The sequence below is a fragment of the Lissotriton vulgaris genome, chromosome 6 (genome assembly GCF_964263255.1).
Source record: "Lissotriton vulgaris chromosome 6, aLisVul1.2, whole genome shotgun sequence".
Classification (NCBI taxonomy): Eukaryota; Metazoa; Chordata; class Amphibia; order Caudata; family Salamandridae; genus Lissotriton; species Lissotriton vulgaris.
The window spans coordinates 1,608,639,519-1,608,654,896 of NC_141694.1; the positions used below are offsets into that span (position 1 = coordinate 1,608,639,519).

Here is a 15,378-nt window from a genome sequence, read left to right on the forward strand (position 1 = left end):
GAGTTTTCTCCCTGCGAGTCATGGCCTTTTTTCTGTCCGGGTCTTTCATGATTCATATGGCTTAACAGCAGGGGTGGCTCCTCTGCTATGGCGGAGGAGCTTCGCCCCACTGTTTCTAAGCAGTGAGAAACATAAAATGACTTAAAGTTATTGTAATTTTATGTTTCCCTTCCTGCTGCTTTGCGGGCGGGTGGGGCTGCTCTGCTCTCCAAGCAGGGCAGGGGTGGAGTGGCTTGGCCACTCCTAAGTGCGCAATGACTGTTTGGTGGGCCCTCTTGGACTGCCCATACCAGCCATGCTCACTTCTCTGTTCTCCATGCAGGCTGCATTACAGCCTGCTTGGAGGACATGACCAACCCTCCTGCCCCTGGCTGAGTGCTGTGTCACGGCACTCAGACTAATCACAACGCTGCAATGCAGCGTTGTGATTGGCTTAGGGGATGGAACCTGTCTGCCTGCTTCCTGTTCCTTCAAGAGGCAGGAGAGAAAGAGCAGAGAAGATGCAGGATCTGGCCTTAAGTTAAGTTTCTCTTTATTCCGATCACCCCTGCCCAACACCCGCCACCCCCCCTTCCCCCCCACCCCCACACACACACACACACGCCCGCCCCTCCACACACAAGCCATACCGGACACAACTGCTTCCCGGGCTGGAAAAATATGTGAAATAATTGCAATAAAGCCATCTCTAACTTGAAGGACCGCTAAAGAAAACTTTAGGCAAGTCAGACTACATGCAACATTGAGGGAATTAGAAGGTTTCCACACAACAAAAGAGCTAAAAAGTAAAAGGGAGCCTGCCCAAACCTAAGGACTACCGAGCCGCAGTCGGAGGAGATTCCGGACTTCACATATAGCAGTGCCTGCTCAAAGTCCATGTGCCCCTTTTCTCATGCCAAAAGAACAATTGATGGACAGAATGCAGAACAATGTCATATATTCACCCCAGTACAGAGATCTGGGTCTAAATCCATCATTTTTTTGCCCCCCATGTCATTCCAGTTTGGACCCATCCATATGCATGGTGAGCAAACAAACAAAGGTTGTGCTAATATTTCCCCCGCCACAGCACGTTCCAATGCAATGCAATGCAAAATGTACAATATAACACAACACACCACAACACAATTTAATTTATTTACATTCTAGGCCCAAACCAATCATCCCAACAAGGAGTCCCCAAATTAAGTGTGGACTGGCCTGTTCCAAAACACTGTACAGGTTGTGTTCCCTTACATACCCTGCTGGAGGGGTGTGCACTGCTTGCCAGTGTATTGGAACTAAGTTCCAAAGTGCAATGATGGGCCCTGCTCCGCACAATGACCAACAGCCATGCAAACTTCAGCAGCCTGCGACCCTGGGTATCCTCAGGTGGACCACTATATTGGGCATGGAACACACACCAGCGTCACAAAGCTCATCATAGCAGCGCTATCTGCCCTACAGAGGCGGTGTAGACCACTTCAATGCATAAACCACCAGGGAAAGGGGGCGCTGCTCCTGCAACTGTCGGGGAAAGAAAGCCTGTATCGATGCATAGTGTGTAAGAAGAGTGAGTAGAAGAGATGGCTCATGTGTTCCATGAATGACGGTGATGTGTTTGTGTATATTCTATGGAATTGAAGGAAGCATGACGTGTAGTAGCTTATTCCCTGCTGAGTCAGAGGGGTGATGTATAAACAACCCTCTGGCCATGGCGGTAAGCCAGCTGTGCGCGTCTCCGAGCGGCAGGAGGCAGTGCGTGTTGCGTTTGAAACAAGCTCTTCACGGGGCTTAAAATGTCAGCACGACACAAATGCGCCTTATCATCCCGCTTACAATAAACCTGGAACTGACACCGGAAGATAGTAAGCAGACGCGCATTCTAGGGAGGAGCGCGCGCGGCAGAAAGATGCCCCGCGTGAAGCACGCAATGGCCGCACCGCTCCAGTGACGTGGTTTGTCTGCAGCCGACACCAGGCACTTACCGTTAATTTCCCTCTGTTTAGAATGTTGGTCAGATACTTTTTGGCGGCTCTCATTTTTGGCTCCTGCTTCTCCATTAGTGGGATGCAGTCTTTCAGCTTGGCGACGTTTCCCTTTAAACACTGCTCCAGCAGGGCCTCCGCAAGCAGCAGATCCCCGAAGTCACCTAGAAGACAGGGGTTAAAAAGAGCGGGGTTACTTTTCCCATATATAGCAATGTTTTATGATGCTGCTACTATATAAAGGATTTACTGGCGCGCCTCGGCCAACATATCTATCATAATACACAGACTCAACATCTGGCCTGGGAACTCTTCTTCCAGTGCAAAGATTTAACTTTCACATGTCTGTACCCTGGCAAATTCCCCAGTGGTGGCTTTCAAGCTCCCCCTGCACCACATATTTGAGAAACAAAGTGAAAGCCCTTGCAGTAGAGGGCCACAGGTTCACAGTCCCGGCCTACTCTACAACGGGTATACAACCTTTAGCACGCATCTTTTAGCACGCACTACCATTACCACGCATCTGTTACAACGCATACCATTACAACCCATAGCGCTTTGAGGCGATCTGACTTAGGGAATGGCTAGTGAATAGGTTAATTTACTATCCAATAACCTTCCCTAGTGTCCACGGGGACTGGTGTTGGAATAGTAAATTAAACTATTCACTATCCAGCACCCAAAGCACTATTCGTTGTAAAGGTATCGCGTTGTAAAAAATGCGTGGTAATGGTATGCGTGGTAAAAGTGTGCGTGCTAACATCATACATCCCTACAACGTATCTGTGGCATTCCAGGTGGGAGTGGGTCAGGATGATCCTACTCTTCAAATCTGAAAATCATGTCTAGTTCAACAGCAAGGCAATACTAGGCGGCTGCCTAGGGTCCATCAGCAGGAGGCGCAAAATGCCATTTCGCCTAGGATACCAAAAATACTTGCAGCGACCCTACTTAGACATAGCTGCCAGGGTTTGAGATTGGTTATGTGTAACATTTTCATAATTTGTGACATAAAACTACTGAGTGACACTTTCTCGCGAGCAAAATCAAACAATGAAGACGAAGGAACCATAGCTGCCAAGTTTTCAGTTTGCTTATGTGTGGCATTCTCGTGGTTTTAGCATGCGTGACATTTCACGTCCCCTTGCATGCTGGTGAAGGCTCCCGTCCGTCATGGCACACAGTGCTCGTGTGCTGATGACGGCCGGAAGCCGTCACGACCACACCCGCGATCGGAATGTGCCGCACAGGAGCGGAATTCCGACCACAGGCAAGGGGTTGATAAAGTGTCTCTCAAAGTGTCACGTATTAAGTAGAAAAAGGAATTATGTGCCTGTAATGTAATAACGTGATAGAATGAACAATTGTGTGCCTGCATTGTGTAGCTTGGACACCTCCACACCAAATTCGGATCATAGGAAGTGCACTTCCACACCTCCCACACACAATCTAACAAAACTATAAACAACACTATACGCAATAAGCATTCATTCAACACAAGCTCATTGTAATCACTGCTGTTGCAATATCAGCAGTTGTACTTTGTGTTCTTCCCAGCACGGACTACCTTGTGTGAAAATTACAAGATCAAGAGATAAATAAAACAAGCATAAGCAATGCAATAGGTCTCGCATTTGCTTGTGTTAGAGCTATGGGCGTTGTAACTGACAATCGTTTTTACCTATTTATTATGTATTGATTGTGTGTGGTGTGCAGTGGAATTGTGTGCTAGTCGCAGTTGCTGGTTTGAATATAAGTTTTTATTTGTTAAAAGAAATTAAGACAAGTTTCTTTGTAAAGTTATACAAATATTAAAGTTACATGAACTGTTGTGCGTTTAAGTGTAGTTAAATGTAGCGACGCAATCTGAAAATAAAGCAGTTCCAAGGAAGGCGTATGGAACCAATTGCCTTTGGGGCTAAAATCAGTGTTTAGCAATGGGAGGAGCGAGAGTCATGCTTCTGCAGGGGAGGAGTAGAGTAAATGCATAAAATGCACAGGGTTTGGAGTACTTTTGGACAAAGCAGTGCTAGCAGGAGCCACAGCATGACTTATAACCCCTGAATGAAATGTCAGCAGAGGGGAGAGGAGGACTATGGAAGTGGGGGGGTGTAGCAATGGGAGTCTAGCGTCCCTGGGGGCTGACACAGCACAGGACACGGGAGGCTCCATTTGGAGCCTCCATTTCCAGGAGGGGGCCCAGGTGCCTGGAGCAGGGAGGGATGCTGCGAGGCTCTGCCTCCCCTCACTTCGTTAGCTCAGCTGCTGCAGGAAGTGAGTGGGCCTGAAAGTGACACTAGAAACTTTAACAGCAACAAACCTGAAGCAGCAGCAGGAGAGGCTTTTAAGAACAGTGATGCGTTAGTGAGAGGCACTTACACATCTAGCCGAGCGGGAGGTGTACATGTATGTATGTGTGCATGCCGCGCAAAACAAAGCAAAGGTGCGGCCGCCATAGCTGAAGACACAGCTGGGCGTGCCTGCGCTGCAGTTAAAAAAAAAAGAGTTCCCCGCAATATCACAAAAACCATTTTAGCGGAAGGAAATTGTAGTTGAGCGGTTCTCCGGTGCCAGAACATGGAAGTGACGCTGCGCTGCATGAGCCATTTAGGATGCAGCAAAAAAGAGCAACACTGCAGTGTACCAATGGGAAGGTAGCAGGCGGGAGCTAAGTCATTTTCCAGTACAGCGGGTCTTGCAGACAGCTCTGCCTAGGCTCCACCTAAAGCATTCAACTGGGCCTTGTTGGTGACCTGAAGAACATAGGCTGGAGAATGAGGCCATTACAAAACTATTATCAATTGTTGTTTCATAGCAAACAAGGGACAATATGCTGAGATACTTTGTGTACATGCCATGAATAATGCATGATCTGCTTAAGTATACAAAAACATTTTATATCATACTTATTTTTAATATCATTGAGCTGATTAAAAAAATAAACACTACTTTTTTTATAGAGTGAACTGTACCAGGCGGTATTGGCCTCTTTACATGAGCAGCAGGTAGGTTAGGAAGAGACAAATTAATTTCTTTAGGCACAAGAAGAATCACATGATGTTGAGCTGACGCCAAGACTAGAACCTAGCTTGCCAGGTTTAAAGTCAGCAGCTCTGCCCATCACGCCACATCCTTTCTTACATTTAAAGAGTAGAAATACAGGAAAATATAGCAATTAGAAGTTAGTGGGGGAATAGCGTGCTTTTCATTCATATATTTACACCGCAGCAAACAATATGGCTGACAAAACGCAGCTTTTAGGAACACATGCTGTCTTACTTTAATTGCAGGACCATTTAGAACAGTTCAAAATTATGAGTACCCTCTTAAAACCACTTCTGCTTTGAGAACCCTGAATGTATGCATGATTTGGCAACAACTGTGAAAAACACTTCAATGGCAAAGAATGAGTCATTCTTTTCACACCTTAAATAAGAAGGGATATGTGAGCGAAGGATAAATGCACTGGACTTCTTGGTATAATACAGACTGTGGGAGGCAGTCAATGCATGCTGGAAGACTTCCCTAAGGGAACCTGGGGGTCTCCTCCACTGACGCAGGTGAGGCGCTCCACCAATAAGGAGATGGGTATGGAAGCTATGCGCCTATACATGGCAACTTCCACCACTGTTGATAACCTGGCCTGGGAGAAATGGCGGGCAGACGATGGATGTGAAGTTCATGAGAAGTGCTGACAATTAAGCTGCAAACAAACCATATTGAATTCCATAAATTATAGGCACAAACCTATACGCTTTAACTTTCTGGATACTTTATGCTACTCCGCAAAGCTGCCGCATATGGTAGACCTGTCTATTTCATGTCAATGTAATAGTGGATGCACTCAAGTGGACTTTATACATCTCTCCTGGAGCTTTCTTGCGATTAATGCATCCTGGGATTAATTACAGCTCCTATAAATGAGACAGTCTTAACACAAATCGAGTGCTCAAATTTGATTTTGCTACTAATGTGTGTGTCAAACACCCACTGGCGTAACGCTAAAGGTTAGGCCCCCACCTGCAGAATGTGAAAAGCGACCCCTCAGCCTCCCATATGTCGCAGACATTCATTGTTCTTGGACTAAATGGGTCACCCCTGAAGTGTTGAGGGGCTCCTGAAGGTTTGATGTGCATCCGCACCCTACAATCTGTTAGACATTTAACTGCATTACTAATACAGAGTAGCTAGTGAGTGGGTGAGAGGCCCGCTGCCTAATGGGCAAGGCTGGCTGAAGGATGCAGCTGTGTATGATGAAACTGCAGTAACACATTTGGCACTGCAACAAATTTGGACAAGGTCTAAGAATATTTGCTGCTCAGATATTATTCAGCAGGACAGGAGACTTCTTTAAAATATTTGGAAGCTCTTTAAGACGAGGAAGTCTTAGGGTAACATAAGGCATAACAGATGCACCCCCATGAATTAGATCTAGCGTGGGGACGCGGTTAGTAGCTCCCGTCTGTGTCAAGTAAAGGAGACAAAATTCCTCATGTTGTACCTAGGAGGGTGAGGATCCTTGTACCAACTGCGTGACACGGCTTACACTCCTATATACATTTTAAATTGTTGTGACTAAATAGCAGATCGACAAGGAAAACTATAAGCGCATTATATCTACTTTCTATGACTGCCACTGTCTGCAGTTTATCAATAAAAAAAACAATAGAGAGAGTTTTTGTTTGTTGCTTTTGACTCCCACATTCACCAATAGAACTACTTACATATTCTAAATTCTCACATCACCAATGTAGGACCTGGCCCTTTCTGCACGTTTGCCCCAGATTTGGGCATCCTTCTGGCTTCCTTTGCTGAGCCCGTTTTTGTTGGCTTTTAGGACTGTGCTTTTTTTTCCAGCTAACCAGTGGTAAAGTGCCTGTGCTCTTTTCTTAAAATATGGTAACATTGTCCGACACCTAATTGGCACATGTAGTTTATTTGTTAAGTCCTTAGTATATGGTACTACATGCACCTAGGACCTGTAAATTAAATGCTACTAGTGGGCTGCAGCACTCATTGTGGCCCCGCTAAAGTAGCCTTTGAAAACATGTTTCAGGACTGCCACTGCAATCTGTGTAGCAGTTTGAAACTGTTGTTTTCAACTTGGCAAAATATGCCTTTTGCCAGTCCTAGGCCTTTCTTTTTAATACGTATAGGTCACCCATAACAATGGCTCAAAGGGCAGGGTGCATAGTATTTTACAAGTAGGACATGTGGGTTTAAGTTTTACATGTTGTGGCAGAGAAAAACTCCATAAGCTGTTTTTGACTGTTGTAAGGCCTATCTCTCCCATTGGCGAACACCGGGTAATCTTATTACATTTAATAAGTGCTAACTTCAAATTGGGAGAAGACAGAGAAATTATATTTACACTCAAATTATTTGCAATTTAATGGTAAAGTTGGATTTTAGATTCTAATTTAGAAAATGCCACTTTTAGAAAGTTGGCATTTTCCTCCCCAAAGTTTCTGGGTTTTTTTTTTTTAGGAGTTTCTAGCTGCCTAGGCCTGTAAATGGTTCCCCTATCAAGAATGTGTATTTCGTCCAGACAATGCAGAATGGGACATGGGTGTAGCAGGCAGAGGGTCTTCCTGGCAGGATGGCTGGGGAGGAGCTGCACCTTGCATTATTTACAGTTGATAGGACTTTGCCCACAGCACACTCAAAGGAACACGACACCAGGCCTGCCCAGCCTTTTGTTACCCTCGATAGTTGGGCACCAAAACCAGGGGAAGAACTGATCAGCATTTTTTATTGGGGTAGAAATATCCCCACTCAAAGGCTGGCACCAAGTATAAACATAGAAACTTCAGAACCAGTCTCCAGAACACTTCTGAACCTGTGGAAGATTCAGAAGAATGACTGCCTTGCTGACAGAGGACTGCCTGGTTGTCTGAAGGAAAATGGACCTGTTTGCTTTGCTCCTAGGCTACCCAGAGTGACTCCAGACTTTAAAGGATTTGGCCAGGTGCACTGTGAGGATTATAGTCTAGACATCCAAAGACCTTCTAGGAGATTCCAGACCTTAGGATAGGTGATTTGGACACTTGAAACCTACAACAAGACCTTCAGGAAGGACCTCCTGAACTTTGAAGAACTTTGGAGAGCTTTTCTGAAAAAGCTCCATGAGGTGACTGACCCGATGTCGAGAGCCAAGCAGTCAACCACGATCTAGCCAGGATTTCAGGTTCGTCGAGCTGAATGGTCCAGAGCTCCATACTTCCAGGAATTGACTCAGGCCTCGCAGAAAGTCAAGCTAGCGAACCCTCACCAAATCCGGCCTGCTGTGTAGGGTGGAGTGCCATTGGAAGGAAAAGCTTCAGAAAAGTGTGAATGTAACATTTTGACTGGGGCCTCCCACCTAGTGTATCTGACCAGGGCTCCATCGTGGTCGGGATCAAACTTTGCGACATCTGGTTGCACTTGACCGGGACAAATTCAAAGTGCCGCTATATGTTTTGAAGCACTTTAAAGTGTTTAATCCTTGAAAATTCATATCTCCAATTCGCTACATTGGATTTTCATTGTTTTGTTGTCTTTGTTCATAAAAATATTTCCTATTTTTATAAACTGTTGTAGGATCTTTATTGTAAGCTGTGTCCTATTTATTTGATGATTAATAAAAAATTCCCTTTGGAAATCTCAATCCATTGTTTTACGCATTCAACAAATATACCCAATTCTGAACCCTCCTATATACTATTAGTTAATACTCCACTCGAGATGTATAAGCACTTATACACGTGATTAATACATTTTTTCGACAGTTAAAAATATGTCACAATATACACAATAAAATTCAATAAATCACAATTAATACCAATCAATACAAATTTATACAGATGCGAACAAAAAAAATTCTGGAAGAAAACACTAAAACAAGACAATAAAATGTGTCATATAGTTTGTTAATGAGAGACAATAATGGACAGCACACTGCAGGGCGATAACTTCCCCCCGGGACGGCCTATAGTCTCGGGGTGTGACTCTTGCCTTGAGCCTATCTCCAAATACGTTGACTTCTTTTTAAAGCCGTTCCTTAAAGAAGTCAAATCATATCTAAGAGATACCACAGATTTGTTTACAAAAGTAGAAGGTAACCCCTTTGACCAACAAACACAAATAATGGTGACAATGGACGTGACGTCCCTCTATACGCAGATCCCCCAGGATGAGGCATTAGAGGTGACTGAACTGTATTTAGAAAGTAGAGAGAGACCACATAGAGTGCCTACATCATTCATTTTAAAATTGGCCGAAATTGCTCTAAAAAAATAACTATTTCACCTTTAATGAGCAATTCTACATGGAAATGAAGGGGACTGCCATCGGGTGTCCTTATGCCCCAGAAATGGCAGTCCTCTTCATGGCACAATACGAGAAAAAATTTGTGGAGACTAACAACCCATTTGAAGATCATATTAACCAATGGTTACGCTATATAGACGACATCTGGCTCCTGTGGCAGGGGAGCCAGGTCGAGCTATTGGCGTTTCATGAATGGCTTAATGCCAGACATGAAGACATAACATTTTCCCTTGAGTACAGTAAAATTAAAATGACATTCTTGGATGTCGAGATAACATGTGTTGATGGACATTTGAAAGCATCCTTGTATAACAAGCACTGGCGTTGCCAATAGGTCTCGCAGTAGGAAAGTTGGAGCTATTACAATTGCAAATAACAATGCCTTTTATTTTTGTTTTCATTTTAAAAACATAAAGGGCTTTGTCATTTACAAAACCAATAGCTCCAACTTTCCTACTGCGAGACCTATTGTGCACTGCACAGTGTGGGTGAAAGTGGCACTGCGTCGGTGTGAGTGGCTTTGAGTGAGTGGTGTTGCGTGGGTGAGTGGCGTTGCGTGGGTGAGTGGCGTTGCGTGGGTGAGTGGCGTTGCGTGGGTGAGTGGCGTTGTGTGGGTGAGTGGCGTTGCGTGGGTGAGTGGCGTTGCGTGTGTGATTGGCGTTGCGTGGGTGAGTGTGGTGCTGTGTGGGTAAAAGTGGCACTGCGTGGGTGTGAGTGGCGTTGCGTGTGTGAGTGGCGTTGCGTGGTTGAGTGGCGTTGCGTGGTTGAGTGGCGTTGCGTGGTTGAGTTGCGTTGCGTGGTTGAGTGGCGTTGCATGTGTGAGTGGCGTTGCATGTGTGAGTGGCGTTGCATGTGTGAGTGGCGTTGCGTGGTTGAGTGGCGTTGCGTGGTTGAGTGGCGTTGCGTGGTTGAGTGGCGTTGCATGTGTGAGTGGCGTTGCATGTGTGAGTGGCGTTGCATGTGTGAGTGGCGTTGCGTGTGTGAGTGGCGTTGCATGTGTGAGTGGCGTTGCGTGTGTGAGTGGCGTTGCGTGTGTCAGTGGAGTTGTGTGTGTGAGTGGCGATGCATGTGTGAGTGGCGTTGCATGTGTGAGTGGCGTTGCATGTGTGAGTGGCGTTGCGTGGTTGAGTGGCGTTGCGTGGTTGAGTGGCATTGCGTGGTTGAGTGGCGTTGCATGTGTGAGTGGCGTTGCATGTGTGAGTGGCGTTGCATGTGTGAGTGGCGTTGCATGTGTGAGTGGCGTTGCATGTGTGAGTGGCGTTGCGTGTGTGAGTGGCGTTGCGTGTGTCAGTGGAGTTGTGTGTGTGAGTGGCGATGCATGTGTGAGTGGCGTTGCGTGTGTGAGTGGCGTTGCGTGGTTGAGTGGCGTTGCATGGTTGAGTGGCGTTGCGTGGTTGAGTGGCGTTGCGTGGTTGAGTGGCGTTGCATGTGTGAGTGGCGTTGCATGTGTGAGTGGTGTTGCATGTGTGAGTGGCGTTGCGTGTGTGAGTGGCGTTGCGTGTGTGAGTGGGGTTGCATGTGTGAGTGGGGTTGCATGTGTGAGTGGCGTTGCATGTGTGAGTGGCGTTGCATGTGTGAGTGGCGTTGCGTGGTTGAGTGGCGTTGTGTGGTTGAGTGGCGTTGCGTGGTTGAGTGGCGTTGCGTGGTTGAGTGGCGTTGCGTGGGTGAGTGGCGTTGCGTGGGTGAGTGGCATTGCGTGGGTGAGTGGCGTTGCGTGGTTGAGTGGCGTTGCGTGGTTGAGTGGCGTTGCGTGGTTGAGTGGCGTTGCATGTGTGAGTGGTGTTGCGTGGATGAGTGGCGTTGCAGATCGAAAGGAGGAATTGATTGCATGTGCGTCTAGAGGGTTGAAGGTTCGGAGAAAGACTATTCAGACATTGAGCGAGAAGCTTTTGGGCATTTCCTGGACATTGAACAAGTTCAAGAATTTGTGTGGGGAGTGACCGTTCTAGTTTGAAACCTTTAAGGGAGACATTAAAATAACAAACAACCAGTGCTTGTTTTCTCTGCTGGTGCCTAACCGTGTTATGGCTGCTGGTACTTGGAATGTGCATCCTCGTAAATCTTCAAGGTTAACCTTGCTAAGGGGAGCGAGGCCTATCAAACTTGGCTGCTAATGACGATACATTCCAGAGCTCCTGGCGAAGGTGAGGCATGCTTGGAAAAGAGCCGTAATTGGCGCTTCTGATGGGCGTGGATTCAAGAAGCCTACAGCCGGCCTGTGTTGCGGCCTTCCAGGCAGGGATGCTGGGGCGTGTGTTCAGTATTAGCTGGACTTGGAGCGCTGCTAGACATGGGTGTTTTGATATGTTCAGCGTCTTCTTGGTGGACGCGTGGGCCAGTCTGACGTCTTCTGAATCACCCGTGATCAAAGTGATGTAAAGCCCTCAAGGCTGTTGCGATTTCCTCTGTGGGTTTTGCAGAAATTATGCTTCACTGTTTTTTTTTTGTCGATTTCAATGATAGTCTCAGATGACAAACTATCCCAGTGATTGGTTAAACGCGAACCCGTTAGATACAAATCTCACGTTTCATGTTGATGACACCGCAAGCTGACAATAGTGATGTCGGCGGGCAGGGGAGGGGGCCGAGAGGGGAGAGCTGGCGACAGGGGAGGGGGCCGAGAGGGGAGAGCTGGCGATGAGGGTGTGAAGCAGAATGAAGACATTTCGTAGGAAGGTTGTAAATTGAGGCTGATTACAGGCAGGGAAACTAAAGTACGGCCGGCCATGTGCTTCTGCATCTTTGTAGTGCACAGTTTATTTGTTTGCCTGCAGTGGTCACTATTCTAAAAGACGGAGGGAAGGCAAGGCAGAGAAGGGGAGGGGGGGGGAGAAATGCGACACGGCGGGCATGGGAGGGGGCCGAGCGGCAATGAGGGTGTGAAGCAGCAGGGGCCTAGGGGAAGCTGGCTGGGGAGGGGGAGGAGAAAGGAACAGATGTCCGTGAGGTGTGGGAGGAGTGCCTGATGCCGGATGGGGCGGATGTCCGTGAGGTGTGGGAGGAGTGCCTGATGGGGGCGGGAGAGCCTGGAAATGCGAGAGGCTGGGCTTGCATGCGATGCACGTGCATGTACACGGGAACTGCATGAAAACCGCGGGGCTGAAAGCCCTTTGGTTTCACGATGTTTTCGCCACTTGAATTCTCACTCCGCTCGATGCGCTTGCGCACATCGATAGGTCGCGAGACCTAAAAAGGCTACTGATAAAAATACCATCTTACATCGTAGAAGTGCTCACCCTAGAAATTTAAAAGCTAATTTGCCATACGGGCAGCTCCTACGAATAAGGAGAAATTGTACAGAGTTGAGCGATTATGATGAACATGCCCAAACTTTCTGTGGCGAAATGATACAGAGGGGGCATCCCAAAAAACTCTTAAAACATTCATTCAAAAGGGCACGATTACACCTCGAGAATGTCTCCTCCGGGCTAATAAGAAACAAGAGCTGGAAAGATTAGTGTGCGTGACAACCTACGGACCAGATACACACAAAATGGGGCAAGCGGTACTTAAAAATTGGTACCTCCTCGAAGAGATAGAATGTCCCTTTCCGAGACCCATCTTTGCGTATTAAAAGAATCAAAGTATAGGGCAGCAAATTGTGAGGGCAGATGTCTCAATACCAAAAGTGAAAAGTGATTTATTATCCCAGTGGAATATGAAACCGCTCGTAGGCCATCACAAATGTGGGAATTGTGTGGCTTGTCCCAATACCATCGAAGGGAATGAATTTCACCATCTAGGTGTCAAGTAGAAACACCTAGGGTTCTCAAATTGCAAGACAAAAAATGTAGTCTATGTGATAATATGTCCATGCAAGAAGATTTATATTGGAAAGACCAATCTGCAAGTTAATCTGAGAATTAGTCAGCACAGGTCGCGCATTAAAAAGAAAGTCATGACAGCCCCAATGGTGGAACATTTTGTTGAAAAGGTACATGGGGAAAATGACTTTAAATGGTCAATTCTATTTACTGTGAACCAAACAAAACCCCCTGCTGACATTGACAGAGTGTTACTGCAAAAGGAAGCATACTTAATCCTCAAATTTAATAGCACATTGACAGGACTTAATAGCCTGTCCGAATTATCAAGATTGTAAAAAATAGTGCCTCATCGGGGCCTGCTAAAATGCTAATATTAACAAGTGCACATAACAAATAACATAAATAGTGTTTCCATCTGCAAAATTTTATTTAGAAACTACGTGCCCCATAATTCCTCATTCCAGTAAGAGGAAGGGCCACGGCTGCAGTCGAGTGAAATTTGGTCCGCTCGGGTGGTGGAGTAAAAGGTATTGTGCCAGCTAATTTCCCCAGATTTTCCCTCCGCTAGTAATGGCGATTCAATAGAACTAAAACCGCCTTTATTTGCTCCCATGAGGTAAACGAATATCGTTGTATCAATAGGAATAGTCTGAGAGTCGATAGCAAGCCGGCATATGTAGTGGGCATCAGCATCAAATTACGAACAGGTACGCCTTTAAATAAACCTATGCGAAAGATTGTGCACAAGAGTTTAGGCTCCTAGTCCCAGAAGGCTACAAATGTATCATTTCCTTGTCTCTTTTGCTAGTTTGTTCCTGGACTCTGCTGGGACTACAAAGTAACTCTCTAGCATATGAAAATGATCAGTTTCAGCTCCGTACAGCACAGAGGAGGTACGTGCCTCTCGCAGCTTCTTACTAATGTGCACATTTTTCGACTTATGGGTCGATAAGCAGCTTAGCCCTAACAGGTACTATTTTTTCTGGTAGAACTCGTCTTGAAATACCGAATGGTATGATAAACATTGCCTCAAAGAGAGACCTCGACCAGTGAAATAGAGGTATGAGCGCACCATTTTTGTAATTTCTTCCAAGCACTTTTGCTTTTTCATGTATAAAAAGTAGCGTTTTTACGCATACAATATTCTTCCTTTTCAGGGAACTAATATCCCTGACGAATTCAATGAGCCATTATCTCCGAAATAAGGAGACAGAAAGTTCGATCTGAGCCTTCTTGCGGAATCTGGAAGGTTCAGGGAATCAGATTGCTACAGGTACATAAACTTACCTTGCAGTGTAATCCGAGATAGAGGAAAGGCTTCCAGGTTGTAAACAAAACTTTATTGTTTTTCTACATCTTATACAGAAAAGTGACAAAGCCCTGATGAGAGTCCGGGAACTGGTTTTCCTGGATTTGAAACGCGTTGGCACACCTGAAGGAGCAAGCAATGTCATTAACAGTGTAAACTAGCATTCGCTAGTTGAAAAATTAGCCTTTATTTGTGCTCCTTTTTGACTTTGTCCATTACTTTCGGATATAGATTCACTCAATAGAAAGAAAAACATAAATGTATTATGTTTGTTTGTATAATGTATTGTTTTCGGGATGTATGATTTTTTTTTTATTCTTTCCCCGAGAGTATTTGGAATTTAAATATATGTTTGTAAATAGCATTGTATATTAATGGAATCGTATTGAATGTACAGTTCTTTTCCTTTTTTTGCTTAAATATGATAAAATAGTCCGGAAAGAATTACAAAGTAGGCGGGTATAAATTAAAATACCGGATCAAAATAAAGAAGTCTGTGTTTGATCCATATGCTAAGATTTTTGGGAAAATAAGTTTGGTGTAGGCACATTTCGTTGTTTCTTGCTATATGTTTTGAAGCACTTTAAAGTGTTTAATCTTTAGAAATTCATATCTCCGGTTCGCTACATTGGTTTGTCATTGTTTTTGTGTCTTTGTTCATAAAAATATTTCCTATTTTTATAAACTGTTGTAGATTTTTTATTGTAAGCTGTGTCCTATTTATTTGATGATTAAAAACAAATTTTCCCTTTGGAAATCTCAATCCATTGTTTAACACATTCAACAAATATATCAAATTCTGAACTCTCCTATATACTAATAGTTAATACTCCACTCGAGATGTTTAAGCACTTATACACATGTTTAATATATTTTTTGACAGTTAAAAATATGTCACAATATCTATCTATACTACTATTATAAAGCAAGAACTTTGAACCTTTGAGGCGGGTAAACTCGGGAACCACAGCGCCAATCCACACACCCAATACATCATTGTCATTGTCAGGGTGTGCAGATGGACATA

At 45.1% G+C, this 15,378-nt stretch overlaps 1 protein-coding gene across 1 annotated transcript in view; it reads right to left on the reverse strand.

The window, feature by feature from the left end:
* The window catches only part of TTC7A (tetratricopeptide repeat domain 7A), a 1,603,679-nt gene that overhangs the window by 1,529,597 nt on the left and 58,704 nt on the right, over positions 1 to 15,378 (reverse strand). The window contains exon 2 of the mRNA XM_086927774.1: positions 1,968 to 2,131. Coding sequence (XP_086783900.1) covers positions 1,968 to 2,131 — 164 coding nt within the window. The remainder of the gene's footprint in view (positions 1 to 1,967; positions 2,132 to 15,378) is intronic.